Source organism: Nycticebus coucang, chromosome X (genome assembly GCF_027406575.1).
Source record: "Nycticebus coucang isolate mNycCou1 chromosome X, mNycCou1.pri, whole genome shotgun sequence".
NCBI lineage: Eukaryota > Metazoa > Chordata > Mammalia > Primates > Lorisidae > Nycticebus > Nycticebus coucang.
In genome coordinates, this window is record NC_069804.1 from 30,748,770 (window position 1) to 30,774,722 (window position 25,953).

The 25,953-nt window shown below is 42.6% G+C and overlaps 2 protein-coding genes across 3 annotated transcripts in view; one reads left to right on the top strand and one right to left on the bottom strand.

Moving 5' to 3' along the window:
* The window catches only part of TASL (TLR adaptor interacting with endolysosomal SLC15A4), a 129,415-nt gene that overhangs the window by 32,963 nt on the left and 70,499 nt on the right, over positions 1-25,953 (bottom strand). The window contains exons 1-2 of one of the 2 annotated variants that reach the window (XM_053581057.1): positions 21,877-21,986; positions 3,714-3,830 (exon numbers count right to left, since the gene is read on the bottom strand). The gene's annotated coding sequence lies outside the window, so the exon portion shown is untranslated. Of the gene's footprint in view, positions 1-3,713; positions 3,831-21,876; positions 21,987-25,953 lie in introns of those variants that run through there. The other variant, XM_053581056.1, reaches the window with a different exon arrangement.
* Positions 23,088-23,852, top strand: LOC128578415 (protein tyrosine phosphatase type IVA 1-like). Its single transcript, XM_053581060.1, has 2 exons — positions 23,088-23,317; positions 23,559-23,852. The coding sequence occupies exons 1-2, from the start codon at positions 23,088-23,090 to the stop codon at positions 23,722-23,724; spliced, it is 396 nt and encodes a 131-aa protein (XP_053437035.1). The 3' UTR covers positions 23,725-23,852.

The following is a 25,953-nucleotide window of genomic DNA, read 5'->3' on the forward strand; positions in this document are numbered from 1 at the left end:
GTAGGCTGGGTACAGTGGCTCACACCTGTAATCCTAGCACTCTGGGAAGCCAAGGTGGGTGGATTACTTGAGCTCAGAAGTTGGAGACCAGCCTGAGCAAGAACAAGACCCCCATCTCTAAAAAAACAAAAAAATAGATTTAAAGTACACCTTAATTTATTGTTGATTATAGTCACTTTGTTATGCTATCAAATGTTTATTCTATCCATCTCACTATATGTTTTATACCCATTAACAATTCCTACTCTGTCCCCTATTCCCACTACCCTTTTCAGCCTCTAATAACCATCCTTCTACTCTCTGCCTCCATGAGATTTATTGTTTTTTTAATATTTAGCACCAACCTGTGAGACCATATGAGCTTTGTCTTTCCGTGCTTGGCTTCTTTCACTTAACATAATGTTCTTCAGTTCCATCCATGTTGCTGCAAATGGCAGGATTTTGTTCTTTTTGTGGCTAGATAATATTCCTTTGTGTATATGTACCACAGTTTCTTTATCCATTCATCTAATGATGAACACATAGGTTAATGCTAAATTATGGCTATTGTGAATAGTGCTTCAATAACATGAGAGTGAAGGTATCTTTTTGGTATACTGAATTCCCATCCTTTGTATATATAACAAGCAGTGAAATTGCTGGGTCATGTGCTAGTTCCATTTTTAGTTTTATGAGGAACCTCCATACTATTTTCCATAGTGGTTACACAAATTTACATTCCCACAGTATACAAGGGTTCCCCTTTTCTCCACAGCCTCGTCAGCATTCATTTCCTGTCTTTTTGATAAAAGGCATTTTAACCGGGGTGAGATGATATGTCATTGCATTTCTGTGATGACTAATGATGTTGAGCATTTTTTCATATATTTGTTGGCCATTTGTACATCTTCTTTTGAGATAGATCCTGTTTTATCTGATAAAAGTATAGCAACTCCTGCTCTTTCTGGTTTCCATTTGTATGGAATAGCCTTTTCTATCCCTTTCTTTTTAGTCTATGTGTTTCTTTATAAGTGAAATGTGTTTTTTGAAGACAATATAAAGTTGGCTCTTGTTTTTTTACACATTCAGCCACTCTATGTCTTTTGATTAAAGAGGTTAGTCCATTCGCATCCAATATTGTTATTGGATTTCTGGCTATTTTGTGGTCCCCTCTTTATTACTTCCTTCCTGTCTTCCTTTGTTAAAAGTGACTTTCTCTGTAGCGTGTTTAAATTTGTTGCCTTTTATTTTTCGTGTATCTGTGGTAGGTTTTTGATTTCAGGTCACCATGTGGCTTGCAAGAAACATTTTATAACCAATTCTTTTAAGCACACGACAACTCTGCTTTCAAACAAACAACGAGAAATTTAACAGAAATCTACCCTTTAACTCCATCCACCTCAATTTTTAATTTCTGTTGTCTCCATCCATATCTTTTTGTACTATTTATCTCAAAAAGTTGTAGTTATTTTGCAGTGGAGTCGTCTGTATTGGTTTCCTTACTGTTATTAGCGAGTTTTAACCTTCAGAAAATTTCTTACTGTTCATTAACATACTTTTCTTTTTCAATTGGAGGACATCTTTTACTATGTTTTGTAGGACAGGTCTGATGTTTATGAAATCCCTCAGGTTTTGTTTGGGAAAATATTTCTCCTTCGTGTTTGAACTACATTTTCTCAGGATATAATCCTAGGGTTAAAGATTTTTTTTCCTTCAGCACTTTGAATATGCCATACCACTCTATCCTAGTCTATAAGGTTTCCACTGAGAAGTCTGCTGGAGCTCATTCATATGTTATCTTTTCCCTTTTTTCTTGCTTCCCTTAGGACCAATTATTCATGACCTTTGGGAGCTTGATTATTGAATGTCTTAAAGTAGTTATGTTTGTGTTAAATCTTCTTGGTGTTCTATGACCCTCTTGTACCTGAATATTAATATCTTTTTCTAGGTTTGGAGAGCTCACTAGTATTATTTGTTTGACTAAAGCTTCTTTTTTCTTTCTTCTCCTGACCATGTATTTTCTTCTTTTCCTTTTTTTTTTTGAGACAGAGTCTTACTATGTCGCCCTCAGTAGAGTGCTATGGTGTCACAGCTCACAGCAACCTCAAACTCTTAGGCTTAAGTGATTCTCTTGCCTCAGCCTCCCAAGTAGCTGGGAGTACAGGCACCTGCCCCAACACCTGGCTATGACCACATATTGTCAAATAGCCTGTCTTCCAGCTCACTAATTCTTTCTTTTGCTTGGTCAATTCTGCTATCAAGAAACTCTGATGCCTTTCTTGGTTTGTCAATTGAATTCGTAGACGCTAGAATTTTTGCTTGATTGTTTAAATGATTTCAACCTCTTTGTTAAATTTCTCTGATAGGTTTCTGAATTCCTTCTCTGCGTTGCCTTGATGTTCACTGAGCTTCTTCAGAATGGCTATTTTGAATTATCTGTCTGAAAGGTCACCTATCTCCATCACTCGGGTATTGCTCACAGGTACCTTTTTTATTTCATTTGGTGAGGTCATGTCTTCCTGGATGTTCTTGATGCTTGTGAATTTTCATTAATGTCTGGGCATTGAAGAGTTAGGCATTTATTTTAATCTTCACTGTGTGTGGGCTTGTTTAAACCTGTCCTTCTTGAGAAGGCCTTCCAGATGCTCAAAGGGAATTGAGTATTGTGGTCTAAGACTTTAGTCACTGCAGCTGTATCAGCACTGAAGGTGTCCCAACCCCAGTAATGCTGTGATTCTTGTAGACTCCTGGTGGTACTGATTTGGTGAGCTTGGGTGAGATACAAGAAAATTCCCTGGATTACCAGGCAAAATCTCTCACTTTCTTCCCTTAGTCTCTGTGCTGGGCGGCTGGAGTTGGGGCAGGAGTGATATGGCACTCCTTTGTGATCACTAGCACCAGGTTACACCTGAAGCCAGCCCAGATCTCTGCCAAAGCCTGTGGTGACTGTAACCCGACTACTTCTGATGTTTATTCCAAGCCCAGGGGCTCTTTAGTCAGCAGGTGATAAATCCTGCCAGGACTGTGTTCTTCCCATCAGGGGGTTATATTTCCTTTGGCCCAAGGCGGATCCAGAAATGCTATCCAGGAAGTAAGCTAGACTCAGTGGCCTCAGGATTATGTTAATACTTTATTATGGCTGAGCTGGTACACAAGTTGGAAAACAAAGTCCTCTGAGATATTCCCTTTCTTTTCCTCAAGTGGAAGAAGACTCTCCCTGAGGCACACTGCCTGTAGTTGGGGGAGGGGTGACACAGGCACTGGCCTGGCCACAGCTACTGGTGTCTCACTGGGTCATGTGCACACCAAGTCCCCTGGCTCTGAGCCAGAACAGTCATAGGAATTGCCCATGGACCGCAGCCCATGTGGCCTGACTGCCTTATGAATCTAGTCCAAGCCCCAGGCTGCTCTTTGTAGGTGGTGGGGCTAGTGAGAACTTGGGTTTTGGGTTTTGGGTTTCGGGGCGGAGATTTCCCGCTGGCCTGGTTGGTCAAAATGCACCCTCCGTGGGCACTGGCAAAATTCTGCTCTGTGCTGTATTCCCCTGTGCTAAGATGGCCCTGAGTTTCAATTCAGAGCTCCACAGTCACAAATTCTCCCTCCACTTGGCCTACTGGCCTGTGGAGGAGGATAGGGAAGGGAGGTGGCGGGGCCAATGCCAGATTGTCTTTCCTGCCTGCTTCAGTACCTCTTTCCTTGGTTTAATGTTCAAACAGGGTAGTATGACTGCTTACCTGATTTCTGTTTTTTCTGAAGGTGCTTGCTTGCATGGGTAGTTGTTGAATTAAGTGTTTGTGCAGAGGGACCATCTCTGGAGGTTTCAATTCAGCCATCTCGCTCCACCCTCTTATCTGGTGAGTTTTAAAAAGTACATGTATATTAATGCCCAGACACCAAACTCAGAGATCCTAATACACCTGGGGTGGGACCAGGCATTGGTATTTTTTAAAAACTCTCCAGATGAATTTATGTTGAACAATTCTAGAAAGAATTCAGAAATAATGATCCAAAGCAGCAGTTCTAAAGCCTTTTGGTGTCAGGACTCACTTAAAAATTATAGAAAATGGCTCTGTGGTTAGCATGCCAGCCCTGTACACCAAGGGTGGCAAGTTTGAGCCCCACCTAGGCCTGATTTAAAAAAAAAAAAGTTCAAGATTTTGACAGGGCAACGTGGTTCCCGCCTGTAATCCTAGCACTTTGGGAAGCCGAAGTGGGTAGATTGGCTGAGCTCAGGTTCAAGACCTGAGCAAAAGTGAGACCTCATCTCAAAAAATAGCTGAGGGTTGTGGTGGGCACCTGTAGTCTCAGCTACTCGGGAGTCTGAGGCAAGAGGATCACTTAAGCCTAAGAGTTTGAGGTTGCTGTGAGCTATGACGCCATAGCACTCTACCAAGGGCAACAAAGTGAGACTCTGCCTCAAAAACAAAAAAACTATAAAAAATAATGTCCACCTGCACTCCTGGTTATGTGGGAGGCTGAGGCAGGAGAATTGGTTAAGCCCAGCAATTCAAGGCTGCAAGTGTGCTAAGATCACACCAGTAAATAGCCACTGTACTCAACACAGTTGAGTTTCTATAAAAAAAAAATTATGAAGAATGTCAAAGAGCTCTTGTTTAAATGGGTTACATTGATGTTATCCAGAAACAAAATTAAAACTAAGAAATTTTGAACCATTTGATGACCCATTTAAGGATCACAATAATACACCCATTACAAGGTAATATAAATAACAGTTTTGATTAAAAAATTATTTTTCAAAAAATATATAGCTATAAGAGTGTCATCCTTTTTTATTTTTACAGATCTCCTTAATGTCTGGCTTATAGAAGACAGCTAGATCCTGCATGTAATCTACTGGGATACGGGCGGCGCCTGTGGCTCAGTGAAAAGGGCGCCGGCCCCATATGCCAAAGGTGGCAGGTTCAAACCTAGCGTCGGCCAAACTACAACAACAAAAAAATAGCCGGGCATTGTGGCAGGCATCTGTAGTCCCAGCTTCTCAGGAGGCTGAGGCAAGAGAATCGCCTAAGCCCAGGAGCTGGAGGTTGCTGTGAGCTGTGATGACACGGCACTCTACCAAGGGCAACAAAATGTGGCTCTGTCTATTAAAAAAGAAAAACATCTACTGGGATACATTGTTTTAATTGAAGACTTCAACTTGATGTATATGAAGAAAATCCAGCCTTCCAGAAATATACATTTGGAAAAGGAAAGAGTATTTTAATAGGCTTTTCAGATAATTGTGGATTGCAGATATTCTTCTTTGACTCAATACCCAAATTTGACAAAATGGTAGTTTCTTAAAGGTTGTTTGTAAAGTGGAATCAGAAAGTATATCAATGAACTTTTCATATTCCATTATATTAAAATTCATTGTTGAGTCTTACACTTTGAATGAATTTTTTATTCATGCAAAATGTTACATCAGCTCGGTGCCTATAGCTCAGTGAGTGGGGTGTTGTGCCCAGGAATTCCCAAAGACCATGCTATCATGCTAGCCAAATTAACAGAAGAGTCCTTTATTGAAGAACCGGCCGGCGACTGCCTCAGTGTCCCAACATGGGGTTTCTGAGAGCAGCCCCAAGTGCTTAAGGGGTCAGTTTTTTTTGTGTGTGTGTGGTTTTTGGCCGGGGCTGGGTATGAACCTGCCACCTCCGGCATATGGGACCGGTGCCCTACTCCTTGAGCCACAGGCGCCACCCAGGGGTCAGGTTTTTAAGGCCTGGTCTGCATCCTGGTTGGCATGCAGGCTGTCCAGGTGCAACTGGGTAGGGTAGCAAGCAAGCATTGTACAGAAGCAGAATTTTGCAGTTAGTTAGCTATACTTCATACATCTTTGTTTTAATATTTTCCCCCCATACATCTTAGTTTCAATACTTTTCCCCTATACTGGTATTGTTTATAAGTCAGCCTGGGGACAGTCAGTTCATTTCCCAGGGAGTTAGCCAAGCAAGAAAGTGGGAGTGAGCTAGAAGCAAGAAATCAATCAGTACTTTCTCATTTATCTTGGGGGTGAACTAGACTGATTTCATTTTGTTGAGGGCCTGCAGCCCAGAAATTCACCAGGAGTTAACTGGTATTTTTCTACTTTAGCCTAGGCCTAAAGGGTGCCAACCACATACACCAAGGCTGGCAGGTTCAAGCCTGGCCCAAGCCTGCTAAACAATAATGACAACTGCAACCAAAAAATAGCCGGGCATTGTGGCGGGTGCCTGTAGTCCCAGCTACTTGGGAGGCTGAGGCAAGAGAATCGCTTAGGTCCAAGAGTTTGAGGTTGCTGTGAGCTGTGACACCACAGCACTCTACCGAGGGTGACATATTAAGTCTTTGTCTAAAAAAAAAAGAGAGAGAGAGATGTTACATCATTCACTGGTCATTTGAAAAAAATATTAGTTCCCTGAGTTATGTAGCTCTTTCAAATGCTGACACATTTCACATTGTATGATATGATATCAAAAAATCTCATTTGTTAAATATCCAGCCTTGCTTTTTGATTTGATACAAGAATTTGAAAATAGATTTCAAGATTTCCAGGAAAATAATCAATATTTTGGTGCATTTGTGACTCCATTTTCAGTTCTCATAAATATGTCACCTGCCCGTTTTCAAATGGAATGCATAGAGCTACAATCTGACATTCAACTTAAAGAAAAATTTGTCTTGTACCCTCAATGAATCCCCAATAATAAAAAATAAAAAGAAAGGGGGTGGTATCTGTGGCTCAAAGAGTAGGGTGCTGGCCCCATATGCCAGAGGTGGCGGGTTCAAAGCCGGCCCCAGCCAAAAACTGCAAAAAAAAAAAAAAAATTGTTTTTTGATCATGTCTCTTAACTGGACTTTTATAGGTCCTGTCATCCCAGAGACAAATATCCCTCCCTTCCCAGTCATACCTTATTCACGTCATCACCTTTTGGCAACACCTAATTTGCAAGCAACTATTGTCAAGAATTAAGCACATTAAGAGTAAAATTAGAACAAAAATATCTGATAAACACCTTGAGAACTCACTGAGAATTGCATTGACCCAGATATTGATGCCTTAGTTTCTCAAATACAATGTCAAATAGCCTACTAATTTTACCTTGCCCACTTTTCTTTTACTTTTATAATAAAAATACCTTTAAAAATCACATTTGTTAACATCACAACTAATCTCATCAAAAAAGCCCGTAAGTATTCAGATGCTGTCAAGATCATGATATAGTAGAATAAGTTTTCCAAAATTTTAATTTTTATTTGAAACTTGAAGTTTATCTTTGGCAACGTATACTGTCAGTTGTTTTCCTTAAAGTGATGGATTCCCATCACTCATTTCCAAGAAAATATTTGCCAGATCTCCACGTCTGAAAAACCAGTTTGTCAGTTGTTCTTTCAAGTAAAAATAGTGTTTCATGAGAAAAGCTCTCAGCCCAGTCACTCAAACGCTTTTCCTGGAGGCAACAGAAGTACATTATGCATGCTTTGCTTTCATCACAGAAAATATTTTATAAGTTTCCCCCAAGGTCAAGAGTTATTAAAATTAATAATTTTTGCTATTTCATCAAAGACATTCTTACATGAGACAGGTTTTTTACAAATTGTGAGTGTTGGGGCCAGCCGTGGTGGCTCACGCTGGTAATCCCAGCGCTCTGGGAGGCCGAGGCGGGTGGATTGCTTGAGATCACGAGTTGGACACCAGCTTGAGCAAAAGTAAGACCCCCATCTCTACTAAAAAGGAAAAACTGAGGCAAGAGGATGGCTTGAGCCCAAGAGTTGGAGGTTGCTGTGAGCTATGACTACACAGCTCTTTACCAAGGGCGACAAAGTGAGACTCTGTCTCAAAAAAAAAAAAAAAAATTGTGAGTGTTGCATTGCCTGTGCTCAGGAGTTCAAGACCAGCCTGAGCAAGAGTGATACCCCTCTTGCTTTAGTAGTTTTTCTCTACTATAAAGAGAAAAACTAGCTAGGCTTTATGGCAGGTACCTATAGTCCCTGCTACTCTGGTGGCCAAGGCAAAAGAATTGCTCAAGCCCAAGAGTTTGAGGTTGCTGTGAGCTATGACACCACAGCACTCTACCCAAGGTGAGTGTATAGTAATGAAGAATACAATGACTACTAGTACAATTTTGTGCAATTGCCTTGATTCATGTAAGGAAGCAGATTTGATTTTCTTTTTTTTTTAGAGACAGTCTCATTTGCTCCCCCCCCCATTAGAGTGCTGTGGCGTCACAGCTCACAGCAACCTCCAGTTCTTGGACTTAGGCGATTCTCTTGCCTCAGACTCCTACATAGCTGGGACTACAGGTGCCCACCACAACACCTGGCTATTTTTTGTTGCAGTTTGGCTGGGGCCGGGTTCTAACCCGCCACCCTCTGTGTATGGGGCTGGCGCCCTACTCACTGAGCCACAGGCACCGCCCAGGAAGCAGATTTTTTTATTGCTTTTGCACTATCAGTACAACTGTCTAGACAGTGAAAAAGGCAAATAAAGTCTTTGTATTATTATGAAAATGGTTTTGACACAGACCCCTTGAAAGGGCTTTGGGGAGCACGCATTGAGAACTGCTGACCTAAAAGAACATAAAACAGTATTAGTAAGGAAAGTAAGTAGCTCAAGTTGAACATGTAGTTACCTATTTATTGCTGAGACTGGAAAATCTATCATACTTATTTGTTTACTAACTTATTATCTTATTGAAGTTTCACAGTAACATCCATGAAGTAGATACTATTATTCTTATTTTACAAATAAATAAACTGAAGCTCAGAAAGGTTAAATAATTTTCTAAGATCAAACAATGATCAGGATTTAAATGCAGATCTTCCTGAGTCTAAGCTTATTCTATTGCCACTACATCAAGTTATTTTTCCTTTTGCTGAACCATTTTAAGTTTAAATAACAACTTGAAAAATATACTTAACACTTATTATACACTAAAAATTGTTCTCATACTTTTTTTTTTTTTGTGACAGAGTCTCAAGCTGTAGCCCTGGGTAGAGTGGTGTCATAGCTCACAGCAACCTCAAACTCTTGGATTTAAGCAATTCTCTTGCCTCAGCCTTCCAAGTAGCTGGGACTATAAGCGCCCGCCACAACACCCAGCTATTTTTTGGTTATAGTTGTCATTGTTGTTTGGCAGGCCCCGGGCGGGTTTCAACCCGCCAGCCCTGATGTATGTGGCAGGCACCCTAGGTGCTGAGCTACAGATGTTGAGCCATGTTCCCATACTTTAAAAATGTTAACTCATTTAATTCTCGCAAGAGATGGGTCACTTTATTGCCCTATTTTGCACATAAGAACATGGAGAACCAGAGAAGTAGTATAGGTTTCCCCCAAAACACAGAGCTAATAACTGTGGAGCTAAGATTTTAGCCCAAGAGGACTGGCTTCAAAACCATTCTACTGGGCCCTGCGAGGTGGCTCACGCTTCTAATCCTAGCAATCTGGGAGGCTGAGGCGAGTGGATTGCCCTGAGCTCACACGTTCAAGACTAGACTGAGCCAGAGCAAGACCCTGTCTCTAAAAGTAGCTGTGCGTTGTGGTGGCCACCTGTAGTCCCAGCTACTTGGGAGGCTGAGGCCAGAGAATCTCTTGAGCCCAAGAGTTTCAGGTTGCTGTGAGCTATGACACCAGGGCATTCTACCAAGGGTGACATAGTGCAACTCTGTCTTAAAAAGAAACAAATTCTGGGGGACGGCACCTGTGGCTCAGTGAGTAGGGTACCGGCCCCATATACTGAGGGTGGCAGGTTCGAACCCGGCCCCAGCCAGACTGCAACAAAAAAATAGCTGGGCGTTGTGGCGGGTGCCTAAAGTCCCAGCTTCTATGGGAGGCTGAGGCAGGAGAATCGCCTAAGTCCAAGAGCTAGAAGTTGCTGTGAGCTATGACGCCATGGTACTCTACTGAGGGCAACAAAGTGAGACTCTATCTCTAAAAAAAAAAAAAAAAATCGGGTGGCACCTGTGGCTCAAAGGAGTAGGGCGCTGGCCCCACATGCCAGAGGTGGTGGGTTCAAAGCCAGCCCTGGCCAAAAACTGAAAAAATAAAAATAAAAATTCTACTAAAACATCTCCTAAGTAAAAACAGTAATGGGAAACCCCAAATAAAAAAAATTATAACTGATATACTTGTAATTATTGATTGAATAAACGAACTACTTAAACTCTTGAAATAAATGCTCTAGCCTATTTGCGTCAAAAATATCATGTGAACAAAAGGTCTTGGTTTGTTTCGTTTCCTCAAGGACAGGCAAAAGCACGTGTGGAAAACCTTAAGTATGTGGAAATTTAAGTAAGAAGATAATTCGCATAAATCACTAAGAATAGAGTCCTAAAAGGGGCATGGTTCAGTTTACATTTTCAGATTTGTGAGATCAGGATGTGGTGGCCAAGTCTGCAGATGGGAACATGATGTGGTCTATGTCACACAGCTCATGACAGACACCCGTCAAAGAGCACACCTGTTCCTGGAGAAGAGCAGGGCACTGGAAAAATCACAGGTGTAACAATAGGGCCATTTCCTTTGTCATATACCATCACAAGAATTAGTGGTCTTTGGGTAGATTTCCTTTTTCTAAAACTAACAGCAGTTCTATTATTATTCAATCTACCAATATGGGTTTATATGTTGTGTTAAGTTCCAAGACAAGAGCTCTTTTCCCTAAGTGGAACTTTATTTCTCCAGCCAATGTAAAACTCCTCATCCAGGGAGGGGGGAAAAAAGCTATTCATTTTTACCTATGTAAAAGCATAAAAATTCAAACAACCCCCAACTTGGTCTTTCCTGTGTGCTCAGGAAATTGCCTCCCTCTGGACCCTGCCTGGGGTTGCCAAGCGGGAGTCCCTCCCTTGCCCCTCCTGTCTCTTACTGTAGACCCTGCTGTGAACTCATTGTATTTTTCTCATTCTCACTTCCTGTGTTCTGACCGCTCCTTCTTGCCTTTCCCAGGTCAAAGCAGGGTGGAAGATTTCTGCAAGAAGCAAAGACACAGGCCAAGCCAGTGGCTCAGGCCTGTAATCCTAACACTCCAGGAGGCCAAGGCAGGTGGATCACTTGAGTTCAAGACTTCGAGACTAACCTGAGCAATAGCGAGACCTTTGACTCTACTAAAAGCAGCCGGTGCTGTGTCGGGCATCTGTAGTCCCAGCTACTCGGGAGGCTGAGGCAAGAGAATCACTTGAGCCCAAGAGTTTGAGGTTGCTGTGAGCTGTGATGTCACAGCACTCTACCCAAGGAGACAAAGTGAGACTCTGTCTTAAAAGAAAAAAAAAAAAAGAAGGAAAGGGATTTTGGGGTAAAGAAAGTCCTTCGTCAGTGGACAACATCTACCAGCAAGAAAAAGGAAGACAAAATCCTTTTCTGTAAGTAAAAACTCCAAGCTTTTTAGCTGTTACTTCTCTTCTCTCTCTCCACGGAGTCCTTCCCCTGAGGTTTCAGTCTCTGCTTATCCTGCCCAAGAGCCCCACAGTGAGATGAATGAAAAAGGAAGGGGCGCCAAGACCAAGTTGTCCTCTCCGCAGGAACCCTCCTTTCTCCAGGCTCATCCACTCCCTCCCTGAGCAGCCCTCCTGTTCCAAACCCAATATGGACTTCCTCCTCAAGCCTTCCCCTTCCCCATTAGCTCTGTTGACTGACTCTAAAGTCCCAGTCCCAGGCTCAGCGCCTGTGGCTCAAGCAGCTAAGGTGTCAGCCACATACACCTGAGCTGGCGGGTTCAAATCCAGCCCAGGCCCACCAAACAACAACGACAGCTGCAACCAAAATTAGCCGGGCGTTGTGGCGGGCGCCTGTAGTCCCAGCTACTTGGGAGGCGGAGACAAGAGAATCGCTTGAGCCTATGAGTTGGAGGTTGCTGTGAGCTGTGATGGCACAGCACTCTACCCAGGGCAACAGCTTGAGGCTCTGTCTCAAAAGAAAAAAAAAAGTCCCAGTCCCTATCCAGATGGATTCCACCAGGAACTTGGAACTGAAAATAACTACTCTCCCAGTTAGAGTCGCCTCTAGGGGGCAGGAACCTCTCAAGACATTTCCCCTGCAAGTATTGCTACCCCCAGTGGTCCTAATGTGCAGTTTTTCTTAGCACAGACTCCACCTCCACTCTGCTTAAGTTTTGTTTTTTGGGGGGTTTTTTTTGCGCTATCTGGGGAAACTAACTAAATTCTTCTCCACTCATTCATTTGAGACATATTTTCTGAAGACAGAGCTTATCCTAAGAACTCTTTTAGGCATTGTACCAAACAAAGTTCCTACTTTCATAAAGTGGACCAATCCATAGATAAACAAGTTAAGGGCTATCACTGGGGGTAAGCAGAACTCCCCACTCCAACCCAAGATTTATTACATAAAGGATAGCTTGAGCCCCTCAGAAGGTTAGCAGAAGATGGTTGCCTTAGAAAGCAGGGAGCAGCTGTTAATTCTCCAAGATTTTCCACCTCTAGGCAAAGAACAGATGAGGATCTTTAAAATGCCAGTGCCCCAGCACAGTACTGCTAGAAAAGGTGCTGAGCAAGGGTTCTGAACCCCCTAGAAGAGCAAGCAAAGAGTCTCAGGGAGGGGAGGGTAAGTTCTTCCTGGTATCTATCTCAGCCACGGGGAAGAAGTTACTTCATCACTTCAAGCAAGGCCAGAGAAAATAGGCCTACAAGGACCTTGAGAGTCCCCCACCCATCAAGGCAGACCTGCTGTGGAGAGGAGGACCACAAGAGGCAGGAGAACCAACTAAGACGGTCACTAGGATAGACAGGCCACAAGGGTATGCTATGAAGTATAAATTGGGGAGTGAAGCTAAGCAGAAATTTCCCCTTTCCACACATACAAAGTCAAACAAAACCAGTGATACTATAGGATGTCAATCATTCTTGCTCAATCACCTACACAAATTTCTCTTTCCCTTCCTAATGCTAAGAGCTAACCTCGGCTGCTCCCATTCTTCCCAGTTTCTCCTCCTCCCAACTTCAACCGAGCAACTTCATTGTCACCATTCCCCAGGCTGTAGCCAGTTCCCTAGCACCCACTCCATACCTCTTGATCTTTGCCTAACTTCTGTCCTCTGTGTTTCCTGATATTCTCTGTAGTTGTTTGTTTTAATTAGTCTCACTCAAAAGGTGTTTTCCACTTTAATATTTCTTGCCACCTGGGAAAACACCCAAACTTTCAGTGAACTGAAATGTAACACATCTCAAGGAACTATTGGTAAGTAAAAAATAAACAAATAAGGTATTAAATAGAAGCCGGGTGCAGTTGGCTCATGCCTGTAATCTGAACACTCTGGGAGGACGAGGCAGGAGGATCCCTTGAGCTCAGGAGTTTGAGACCAGCAAGAGCAAGACCTTGTCGCTACCTAAAAATAGAAAAAACTAGCCAGGCACGGTGTAGTCCCAGCTACTCAGGAGGCTGAGGCAAGAGGACCATTTCAACCCAAGAGTTTGAAGTTGCTGTGAGCTATGATGATGCCATGGCTCTCTACTCAGAGCAATCAGTGAGACTCTATCTCAAAAGAAAAAAGTGTTAAGTTGTGTTTGGTGTGTGCTATTCATTTATGTGGGAAATACATATATGCACATTCAGTTTTAAATACATTAGTATCTTGGGAGCATATGCAAAAAGATAATAAATACTTAAAAACAGTATTATAGTGTGAGATAAAGATTATTATCCACTCAATTATGTTGCAAACGAGACTATTAAGAAAAATGTTTATCCACATGAGGGTAGTCACCAAAATTTAACAGTGGTTTTTTGTTTGTTTGTTTTTTGAGACAGAGCCTTAAGCTGTTGTCCTGGGTAGAGTGCCGCGGCATCACAGCTCACAGCAACCTCCAACTCCTGGGCTCAAGCAATTCTCCTGCCTCCATCTCCCAAGTAGCTGGGACTACAGGCGCCCGCCACAACACCCGGCTATTTTTTGGTTGCAGCCGCCATTATTGGATTCAAACCTGCCAGCTCAGGTGTATGTGGCAGGCGCCTTAGCTGCTTGAGCCACAGGCAACGAGCCGACAGTGGTTATTTTTAAAAGATGGCATTTGGGAAAATTTTTCCTCCCTCTTCTTTTTTGTTTATTTGAGGTTTCTGTTTTGATAATAATTATGTTTTACTTGCATATTAAGAAAAAAGTGGAAAATTGCCATATATAAACAAAATTGCCATATATAGACAAAAATTTATAGAAATTCAAGGAATAAGAAAAAAGCAAGAGACAGTGGGAAACAGACTAGTCACAGAAATGTACCATACATGTTCCCATATTTATCTTCCTAGTAGCTGCCCAGTTGAAAGCTAAAATTATTTTCTATTGTTTATTCACTAAATACACTGAGTGTCTCATTTTTTTTTTTTTTGCTACAAATACACACGCACAAGGCACAGTCTTATGTCTATTCAGACATCCTCAAACTCCCAAAAGACCTGAGACCTGAGAGCCCCCTCCTCAGCATATTCTCAGTCCAGGGTCATTTAGGACACACCTCCTTTCCCAAGAGTGTCTATCTATGGCCCACTGTCCAGACTGGGTCAAGTTCTCATTTCAGAAACTCCCCCTCCTCCCCTTGAATGCATCATCAAAGCACATTGGCCAGTAAGTCAATGATTTTAGCAGATCTCTTCTTGGTCTTCTGAAGTAATTTGTTACTCCCAGAAGTAGGGCAACACTCGTCATTTTTCTATACCCTCAGCTGTGGCGCTGCCAATGACCTCTGCCAATGATTTTCTCTTTACCCAATCACATAATCATCCACATCCATTTTACTGTACCCTCTGGGTTAGCGGCTGGGAAATAGCTCCCTCCCATCAAGGAACTGTTTTTGACTTCCAGGTTAAAGACCGCCAAGGTTGACTAATAAATAGTTCCAAGTCAGAATATCATAAATAGTTCGGTAGGGGAATTATTTAAAAGGTGCTATTAGCGTAATTAGTTATGTCCAAGAGCCTTGAGGAACATTTGGCAAGTGAATCAACAATGAAGCTACATTATAGAGAATGAAGAAGCCATCTTTGAGTAGAAATTGGTGACCAAAGATTGCAGGAAGAGAGATCATCGTGGATAAAATTAACGAGATGTGGATGTCGATGTACATTGAAGGGACTGCCCATAATTCACTACAGTTAGCACACAAAGATGTGGAAGTGGCAGTTAAGGCAGGCGGTAAAGGGAACAGAAGAGCAAGGAAATCAGGGTAGGGAACCACACTTGGAAAGACTTAGCATGCCTTGTACAGCTGTGACCCCAGCCTTCATCACCTGAGTTGGGATTCAGGTTTACACAATACACTGGTAACATCAGGAGGACTCTATGTGTATAATACCTTCAGGCAATGGAGAGAACAGTCTCTTGTTGGTCCCAGATACAGGTTCCCAGCCTCTGAACTCACAATTTACTATTCAGAATATGCCCTGTAGGCAGAAACTGAGGAGCCAGTTCGCACAGAGGCCCAAGCAGGCCTAGGTCACTGCCCAGGAGATAAAGAACACCAAGTGCAGGAGGATGGACATTCTATTCATGTCCATATATCGAAAACATTTTAATGGTTTTGATAGGTATCAAGAACTCTAGGGAATGAGGTGGCCCACTGATACCTTGAATATTTGCAGCATTAAGAACCTAAGAAGAGCATTCCCTTGACACAAGCAGTAATATTCTCATAAAGGGGGGACACCACCAGCTGTGATAGGATATAGTGTGAAATGGCAGTGGCTTTGTGGGAAACAGATATCCACAAGAGTTCTGAAGAGGAAGACCTGGAGATATAAAGTGATGAGCTTATGTGAGACCCCAACCAAGACTCAAAACACAAATAACTGGATGTGCTTTAATGAGTTTGGAGGGATGCTAAAGGCCTTTACTATGCAGAAAAGGGCACAGCCAATACAATTTGAATTAATGAGATAATGCATGGTGAAACAGAGACAAACTATCCCAACTGAGGCCACCTTATAGCAACAGCCTGGCTACAATAAGTAAATGAAGACGTAAGTAAGCAAGGAGATGGTTGTTAATCAGTTAGATGTAAGCATTCCACATTGTATATCAAATCAGCACATTGTACCCCATAAATGCATTCATGTACACAGTTATGATTTAATAAAGAAAAAAGTAAATACAAGGGCAATTATAAAAAAAAAAAAAGAGTAAATGAAGACCTCGTAGACCACTAAGCCTTTAGCAGGGCCAAACCAGAGAATAACTGCCAACTGGCTCATCGAACCATTAGAAATAAATGTTTGGACACGATTGTAAGAGGGACTTTACCTAACAAATGCAACCAGTGTAACCTGGTTTCTTGTACCCTCGATGAATCTCCAACAATAAAAAAAAAAAAGAAAGAAATGTTTGACTTGCACGAGTGAATCTTAAAATAATAATAATAATAAATGTTTGTTGTTTTAAACTGCTAAGTGTCGAAATGGTATGTTAAACAGTGAAAACTAATTGATAAAGCCCCAAGCTGAGAACTGGTGATAAAAGCTGCTTAAGTGGGAACAGCAGCTTGGTCAATGAGAGGCACAGAAACCTGAAGAAACAAGACTACTTTTGGAAAGGGTAGTGGATTTGTATTGTGTCAGCTAACTTGAAACTACATTTCCCAGAACTCCCTTCCCTGCATAATTCCAGGTTAGCTGGGATGGGAGACATTCTGTACATCATTCAGAAAGCAGAAATAGAACATCAGCTATTTTCTCTTTAATTCAGGTGGTTGGAGTGGGGGCATGAGGTACTTATGCAGCCCATGACATAGATATCCTGGTTTGTATGTGGCAGTAGCAGGGTCCATAGGTCTTCCAGCATCTATAAGATCCTCCTCTTCCAGCTTCTCCGACTCCTAGGCCAAGTGCATGTCCTTCAGGATAACCCCATTGTCAAGGTTAGAGGTTTAAGGCCAGACGTGGTGACTCATGAAGGGGAGGTTGGGGTCAGCAGATGAAGGGGTTTGACGTGAGGAATAAAGAGGCTTGATGTAGAGTCTGTGCCGGGGAACTGAGGAACTTTGGAAGGAGCCCTCCAGAGCAAACCTCGGTTCCATATTTATTATCATAAAACAGGAAGAAGTAGACAAAAGCTGCTTGTCTGACATTAGCACTGATTAGTGAGGATATGGAGAAGGTCAGATAGAATGTCTCCACCTTTGTTTTTGTAAAACTGCATACCTTGGGCGGCGCCTGTGGCTCAGTGGGTAGGGTGCTGGCCCCATATACCAAGGGTGGCAGGTTCAAACCCGGCCCCAGCCAAACTGCAACAAAAAAATAGCCGGGCGTTGTGGCGGGCGCCTGTAGTCCCAGCTACTCGGGAGGCTGAGGCAAGAGAATAGCTCGAGCCCAGGAGTTGGAGGTTGCTGTGAGCTGTGTGATGCCACGGCACTCTACTGAGGGCGATATAGTGAAACTCTGTCTAAAAAAAAAAAACTGCAGACTTTGAGCACAACCTCTTCCTCCAGCATCAAGAAACGTTTGCAGCTTGGCGCCTGTGGCTCAAGTGGGTAAGGCGCCAGCCACATACACCTGAGCTGGCGGGTTCGAATCCAGCCTGGACCCACCAAACAACAATAATGGCTGCAACCAAAAAAAAAAAAAATAGCCAGGCATTGTGGCGGGTGCCTGTAGTCCCAGCTACTTGGGAGGCTGAGGCAGGAGGATCACTTGAGCCTAGGAGTTGGAAGTTGCTATGAGCTGTGATGCCATGGCACTCTACCCAGGGTGACAACTTGAGGTTCTGTCTGAAAGAAAAAAAAGAAACCTTTGCAATCTAGAGAATCCTTACCACAACTATTATTGCCATGCCTCACATATACTTTCTATCTTGGAAGCCAGTTTTCTGATCTCCTGCACATACACAATTCACAGGTCATTCTCATCATTTCCCAGCTCTCTCAAGCAGGAAGCAAGTCTCTAAAGATCAGGGCACAATTTTCCCTACAGACTCACACCTGTAATCCTAGCACTCTGAGAGGCCAAGGTGGGAGGATCACTGGAGCTCAGGAGTTTGAGACCAGCCTGAGCAACAGAATCACTTAAGCCCAGGAGTTTGAGGTTGTTGTGAGCTGTGACACCACAGCACTCTACCAAGGATGACATAGTGAGACTCTGTCTCAAAAAAATAAAGTTTGAGGGATTGACAAGGGCCCTAGTCCATCTTCCTAGGATCCAGCTTAGCCTCACAGGTTCCAACTTATTCTCGTTTCTCCCACTTCATGTTTCTGTCTTTTTCCCAAATGTCTGCCCTAAGCCTTCAGGCTCTAGAACCAACAGTCTTAGAAACAGCAACCATAAATAGAATTGATTTTTTTTTTAAGAGACAGAGTCTCACTTTATTGCCCTTGGTAGAGTACTGTGGCATCACAGCTCACAGCAGCCTCCAACTCCTGGGCTTAAACGATTCTCTTGCCTTAGCCTCCCGAGTAGCTGGGACTACAGGCACCCACCACAATGCCCAGCTATTTTTTTGTTGCAGTTTGGCCGGGGCTGGGTTTGAACCTGCCACCCTCGGTATATGGGGCCGGCGCCCTACCCACTGAGCCACAGGCGCTGCCCCATAAATAGAATTTTTAACTAGCTCTTGTAACTGGATAGATCAAAACCCTGTAAAAGATATATGAAATCAATAACGTAGAATATATACTTTAAAGATCATCTGTAAATTACATATGTATATAATATGCAATATAGTGTGCTTCTCTGATAGAGCCTTGAGTAATACAGAGAGCCTGAAAAATCTGGCTAGTCAAGCTCAGTAGAAGAAACTCCTAGTATCCTCTTCCAATGAGGGCCTGAAAATACCCATTCAGGTAGAAAAATCTGAGATACCATCAGAAAGTTAGAAGAGAGGAAATGTGAACCACAGGAGCAATGGGGTGTTCTACCATCTAGGGTCTCACTACTAGGGACCCTTCAGCCTACGGGCACCTAGCCTCTTCCCATTTTCCTAAGGAGACATTGAAAGAGAAAAGGATATTGTGTACCCTCAATGAATCCCCAAAAATTAAAAAAAAAAGAACGGGAAAATGATATTGGAGAATATGTTCAGAGTGGGGAAGACTGCAGCTGGACCTAGAATCCACTTTTCCCTTACATAAATGGTCAAAGATATCTATAAAAGATTTTAATTTCACAAATGCTCTGAGTAGGGAAGTTTACTCTTAGTTATTTATCACAGAAATATCTTCACATGTGTGTGAAATGATGTATGTATAAGGACATCCATGGCCCCATTTTTTATTATAGCAGAGATTGGAAATTATACACATGTCCCCTAACAAGGACTGGGATAAATAATAATGGAGCATAATGCAGCTATTAAAAAGAATGAGGTGGCTCTATGTGTACTGATATAAAACATTTCCCAAGATACAGTAAGTGAAAAAGAAGGAGTTACACAATGTGTATGCAGTATTCTCTCTCTCTCTCTCTCTCTCCCTCTCTCTCTCTCTCTCTCTCTCCCTCTCTCTCTCTCTTTCTCCACGTGTGTGTCTTTTGAATGCTAGAGCATCTCTGGAAGAATTTACATGAAATTGGCAATTTGGGTTATTTCCAGAGAGAGGAATTGGGTGCCTAGGGAACTCTTTATCCCTTTGTACAAGGATACAAAAGAAGGTATCTGTACTACCTATTCCAAAAAATTTAATTTAAAAAAATTGTCACAGGAGGCCTGGCATGGTGGCTCATGCCTGTAATCCTAGCACTCTGGGAAGCCAAGGTAGGTGGATCGCCTGAGCTCAGGAGTTCCAGACCAGCTGAGCAAGAGTGAGACCCCATCTCTACTAAAAATAGAAAAGCTATCCAGGTGTGTGGCAGGCGCCTGTAGCCCCAGTTATTCGGGAGGCTGAAGCAAGATCATTCAAACCCAGGAGTTTGAGGTTGCTGTGAGCTATGGCACCACAGCACTCTGCTCAGGGCAACAGAGGGAGACTCTGTCCCCCCCCCCCAAAAAAAAATTGGAATCAGGGTAATATTTGCTTCTTACAACTGTACAACCTATGAAGGAAGATTCCTTCATACTACCCAAAGCAATCTACAGATTTAATGCAATCCCCATCAAAGCACCAATGTCATACTTTGAAGAACTTGAGAAAATAGCACTTCGTTTCATATGGAACCAGAAAAAAAAAACTCGAAATAGCCAATAATTCTTAGAAATAAAAACAAATCTGGGCAGTGCCCATACTCAGCGGGTAGGGCGCCAGCCACATATACCAAGGCTGGCAGGTTCGAACCTGGCCTGGGTCAGCTAAACAACAATGACAACTGCAACAAAAAAAAAGCCAGGCATTGTGGCAGGTGCCTATAGTCCCAGCTACTTGGGAGGCTGAGGCAAGAGAATCACTTAAGCCCAAGAGTTTGAGGCTGCTGTGAGCTATGATGCTATGGCTCTCTACCGAGGGCAACATAGTGAGACTCTGTCTCAAAAAAAAAAAAGGAAGAAAAACAAATCTGGAGGCATCACATTGCCAGACTTAAGGTTATAGTACAAGTCTATAATGGTCAAAACAACATGGCACTGGCACAAAAATAGAGACATAGATCTATGTAATAGAATAGGGAATCTAGAGATGAACTGAGCCACATCTTGCCATTTTCGATAAGCCTAACAAAAACATGCACTGTGGAAAAGAATTCCTGTTTAATAAATGATGTTGGGAGAACTGGTTAGCCACATGTAGAACACTGAAACTGGACCCATACTTCTCACCACTGACAAAAGTTGATTCTCGCTGGATAAAAGATTTAAATTCAAGACACAAAACAATAAAAATTCTAGAAGAGGAAGGCGCCTGTGGCTCAAAGGAGTAGGGCGCTGGTCCCATATGCCAAAGGTGGCGGGTTCAAACCAGCCCCGGCCAGAAACTGCAAAAAAAAAAAAAAAAAAATTCTAGAAGAGTGTGGGGGAAATTCTTGAAAATATTGGCCTGGGAAAACATTTTTATGAGGAAGACCCCCACACACACCCCACCCCAGCAAGTGCAGCAACTCAAACAATAAACAAATGGGATTTAATCAAGCTAAAAATTTTCTGCACAACTAAAGCAAACAGCCTTCGGAATGGGAGAAGATTTTTGCATGGTATGAATCTGACAAAGGCCTGATAACTAGAATCTACAGAGAACTCAAATTAATCAATAGGAAAAGAGCAAACAACCCCGTTTGTAAGTGGGCAAAAGACTTGAACAGAAACGTCTCTGAAGATGACAGACAAATGGGCAACAAACATAAAAAAAATGCTCATCGTCTTTGATCAATGGTTTTAATCCAAACCACTCTGAGACACCACCTAAGTCCAGTAAGATTAGTCCACATCACAAAATCCCCAAACTGCAGATGCCGGCATGGATGTGAAGAGAAGAGAACACTTCTTTTTTTTTTTTGTAGAGACAGAGTTTCATTTTATCACCCTCAGTAGAGTGCCGTAGGGTCACGCGACTCACAGAAACCTCCAGCTCTTGGGCTTAGGCAATTTTCTTGCCTCAGCCTCCTGAGTAGCTGGGACTACAGGCGCTCACCACAACACCCGGCTATTTTTTGCTGCAGTTTGGCCAGGGCCGGATTCGAACTCGCCACCCTCGGTATATGGGGCCGGCACCCTACCACTGAGCCACAGGCGCCACCCGTGAGAAGAAGAGAACACTTTTACACTGCTTGTGGGGGTGCAAACTAACACAATCTTTATGGAAAGAAGTATGGAGAATTCTTAAAGAACTAAAAGTCAACCTTCCATATCATCCTGCAATTATGAGGTATCTACCTAGAAGAACATTTTACCACAAAGATATTTGCACCAGAATGTTCATGCAGCTCAATTCATAATACCAAAGTCATGGAAGCAGCTCAAATGCCCATCAACCCAGGAATGGATTAACAAACTGTGGCATATGTATACCATGGAATACTATTCAGCCATAAGAAAAGATGGAGACTTTACATCTTTTGTATTTTACCTGGATGGAGTTGAAACACATTCTTCTTAGTAAAGTATCTCAAGAATGGAAACAAAAGGATACACTTGGCTCAGGCCCCGTAGTACAGTGGTTACAGCACCAGCCACATACACCAACTGTGGCAGGTTCGAATCCAGCCTGGGCCTGCCAAACAACAATGACAACTATAGCCCCAAAATAGCCAGGTGTTGTGGTGGGCACCTGTAGTCCCAGCTACTTGGGAGGCTGAGGCAAGAGAATCGTTTAAGCCCAAGAGTTTGAGGTTTCTGTGAGCTATGACGCCACAGCACTCTACCCAGGTTGACACAGTGAGACTCTATCTCAAAAAAAAGGATACACTTGGAAAGCTGAGGGTGAACCTACCAGGAGTGAAACTTTCTCCTGATAAAGGAGCTGACAGAGAGAGAACATCACTGCAGAAAGGGCAGTTCTCTGGTGTTCTTGGTCACACATTTGTGGAGTTTCTGCAGGGAGTGGAGATCGCTGCTGGGCACAGCACGACCTCTATGCAGACAAGTGAACTGGAGGAATTCATTAATACTCCACTTAGAGGAGACACAGAACCTGCACACAGAAGTGTTGACTTGAAATCTGCAGAATATTTTACAAGAGTTCTGACCAAGAAGGGGTAAACCTCAGTGCCCTTCCTTTCTGCTGCCTCGCTATTACTGGATGGAAGAATGGCTGCTTCTTGTTAGGAGGGACATTTCATTTATCATTAACTTCCAACTTCATCCTCAAAACACTGAGAATTTCAAGTGGAGGATATTGAAGTAGACTTCAGTTTCCTTGCATCATTTCTGTATTCAATTTTTTTTAATTCTTTTATAACCCTGTTGAGCATTTTTTCACTAAATGAACATGGCTGGAATGAACCGCCCAGCTCCTGGGCGGAAGAAGTCACATACAAGACCATGAGATTTCTTTTTTTTCCTTTTTTTTGAGACAGTGTCTCAAGCTGTAGCCCTGGGTAGAGTGCCATGGCGTCACAGCTCACAGCAACCTGAAACTCTTGGGCTTAAGTGATTCTCTTGCCTCACACTCCAAGTAGCTGGGACTACAGGCGCCCGCCACAATGCCCAGCAATATTTGTTGTTGTTGTTGTTGCAATTGTCGTTGTTGTTTTAGCTGGCCCAGGCTGGGTTCGAACCCGCCATCTTTGGTGTACGTGGCTGGCACCCAACCCACTGAGCCACAGGCACCGCCACAACATGAGATTTCTTATTACACACAATACAACCTCTGCAACCTTAAACACATTTACAGAGGAACTTGAGAAGTGTGGAGTCACGACAATAGGAAGAGTGTGTGAAGCAACTGATGACACTACTCTCGTGGAGAAAGAAGGCATCCGTGTTCTCCACTGGCCTTTTAATGATGATGCACCACCGTCTAACCAGATTGTTGATGACTGCTTAAGTCTTGTAAAAATCAAGTTTCGGCTCGGCACCTGTGGCTCAAGTGGCTAAGGCGCCAGCCACATACACCTGAGCTGGCAGGTTCAAATCCAGCCAGGCCCGCCCACCAAACAACAATGATGGTTGCAACCCCAAAATAGCCAGGCGTAGTAGTCCCAGCTACTTGGGAGGCGGAGGCAGGAGACTCGCTTGAGCCCAGGAGTTGGAGACTCTACCCAGAGGGACAGCTTGAGGCTCTGTCTCAAAAAAAAAAGAAAAATCAAGTTTCATGAAGAACTGTTGTATTGCTGTTCATTGTGTTGCAGACCTTGGGAGAGATCTAGTGTTTGTTGGCCTCACTTTAATTGAAGGTGGAATGAAATACGAAGATGCAGTACAATTCATAAAACAAAAGCAGCAGGGAGCTTTTAACAGCAAGCAACTTTTGTAATTGGAGAAGTATCGTCCTAAGACGCAGCTGCGCTTCAAAGACTCCAATAGTCATAGAAACAACTGTTGCATTCAATAAAATTGGGGTGCCTGATCCTATTGCCTTGGAAGTAAAACTTGAGACAGGACCTAATTTGTCATATGTACGTGTATTAGGCAACATGTTGGCTTGATTAATGAAGCTTCCACAGGAGTATTGTAAAGCAGTTTTACCAGGCCACAAGCTTAACAGAATTGCAACCTCTACGTTTGGGTTACGGTCAACCTGTTTGGACACTTAGCAAAAGATTCTTCCTGTTCAGCATTTAAATGTGATTACCATTTGTGCCAATTGACCTTTCCTGAAATCTTGCAGTATATTATTGAGTTATATCTTGTTTAAATCTATTCCCATGCCAGAATGTTATCAATATATAAGAAATTTAGAAAGATCAGGAGCCAAAATACCCAGCAAAATATTTGTATATTTTTAGTCTTGTACAGAACTAAAATCCCAGGAACTATGGACACTCTAGACCTCATGTGGTTTATCCAGTCATTTCAGACATCGAAAGAAGGCCCTTGGGTTACTTGGCTGCTCACTTTATGTTTCCATCTCCCACATTTATACCAGTATACATCAGGTTTGCTTAACCATTGATTTTTTTCTTTTATATTTTTACCAAGTATTAGAGTGATTATTTAATATCTTTCTATAAATCTCGTTTTGTGCTGTTATAAAAAAAACTCCATTTAGAAAATCTACATTGTACAGAAGCACATGTCTTTACAGTCTTCGGGCAAAAAATGTCTTCCAGTTAATTTGATGTTTGCACTCTGAGGTGCAACTTAACAGGGAGGGCCTGAAAAAAGAATGGAAGGGGCCTATTAAATATTTTTAGCAAAATGTTGCCATTGTCTTCTGCAGAATATTTAGAAATATGCTCTTTAGGCCGGCGCCTGTGGCTCGTGAGTAGGGCGCCAGCCCCATATACCAAGGGTGGCGGGCTCAAACCCGGCCCCGACAAAACTGCAACAAAAAAATAGCCAGGTGTTGTGGCGGGTGCCTGTAGTCCCAGCTACTCGGGAGGCTGAGGCAAGAGAATCGCCTAAGCCCAAGAGCTGGAGGTTGCTGTGAGCTGTGATGTCACAGCACTCTACCGAGGGCTGCAAAGTGAGACTCTGTCTCCAAAAAAAAGAAATATGCTCTTTAATTTAGTAAATAGTTTTTTAAAGGTAGAGATGCTTTGTTAATTGTGGCTAAAACAATTCTTAATCATAAAATTTCTGAAATTCTTGTAATTTTTTCCCCATACTTATCAGAAGTTGTTTACTAACTTATTTTTGTTCAAAGTGTGATTTTTTCCTTCTCTTCCCAACCTCTTGCAAAAAAAAAAAAGTGGGTTTCTGCTAATGAATTGAGCAGACATCTAATATTTTATATATGCCTTTTGAGCTGTGTAACTTAATATTTGGATACTTGATAATTTGTTTTATTATGTGGTGATGTGTATTAATGTTAGTACAGCCATATATTTATACTGTCTGGGAGTGTGCAGTTATAGTTCTGTGGGAGAAATAATTTTTCAATGTTCACCAGCTTGTAAAAACTTTGTGTGAGAGGCTCGGTACGTGTGGCTCAAGTGGCTAAGGCACCAGCCACATACACCAGAGCTGACAGGTTTGAATCCAGCCCAGGCCTGCCAAAACAACAATGACGGCTGCAACCAAAATAATAATAATAATAATAATAGCCAGGCGTTGTGGCAGGCGCCTGTAGTCCCAGCTACTTGGGAGGCAGAGGCAGGAGAATAGCCTGAGCCCAGGAGTTGGAGGTTGCTGTGAGCTGTGATGCCACAGCACTCTATCCAGGGCGACAGCTTGAGGCTCTGTCTCAAAAAAAACTTAGTGTGAGAGCTTAAACATCTAAATAAATAATGAAATGCATTTATCATCAAAAAAATGGGAAAAAATCCAATGTACTCAATACTAATATGAAACCAATATATAAACAATTATACACCCACACGAACGATAAAACCCAAATATAGTCTAGCAAGAGGAGGCGAGTGGAGGGGGAAGAACAATTGGTGGGAGGAGGAAGGGTAATTGGGGGGATCTCACCTAATGTGTACAACGCGAAGCTGTTCATCACGCCCCCTGGGTGAAGAGCTCTTCCGCAATTTGAACTTTACCTTAGAAGTGAGAACAACGTAACCTAAAGATTTGTACCTCATATTAATTTGAAATT

Excerpts from the sequence above, each read along its gene's own strand:
- LOC128578415 (XM_053581060.1), top strand. The coding sequence starts at position 23,088 with ATGAGATTTCTTATTACACACAATACAACCTCTGCAACCTTAAACACA. Across the intron at positions 23,318-23,558 it reads CTTGTAAAAATCAAGTTTCG|TTTCATGAAGAACTGTTGTA; the intron begins GCTCGGCACCTG and ends AGAAAAATCAAG.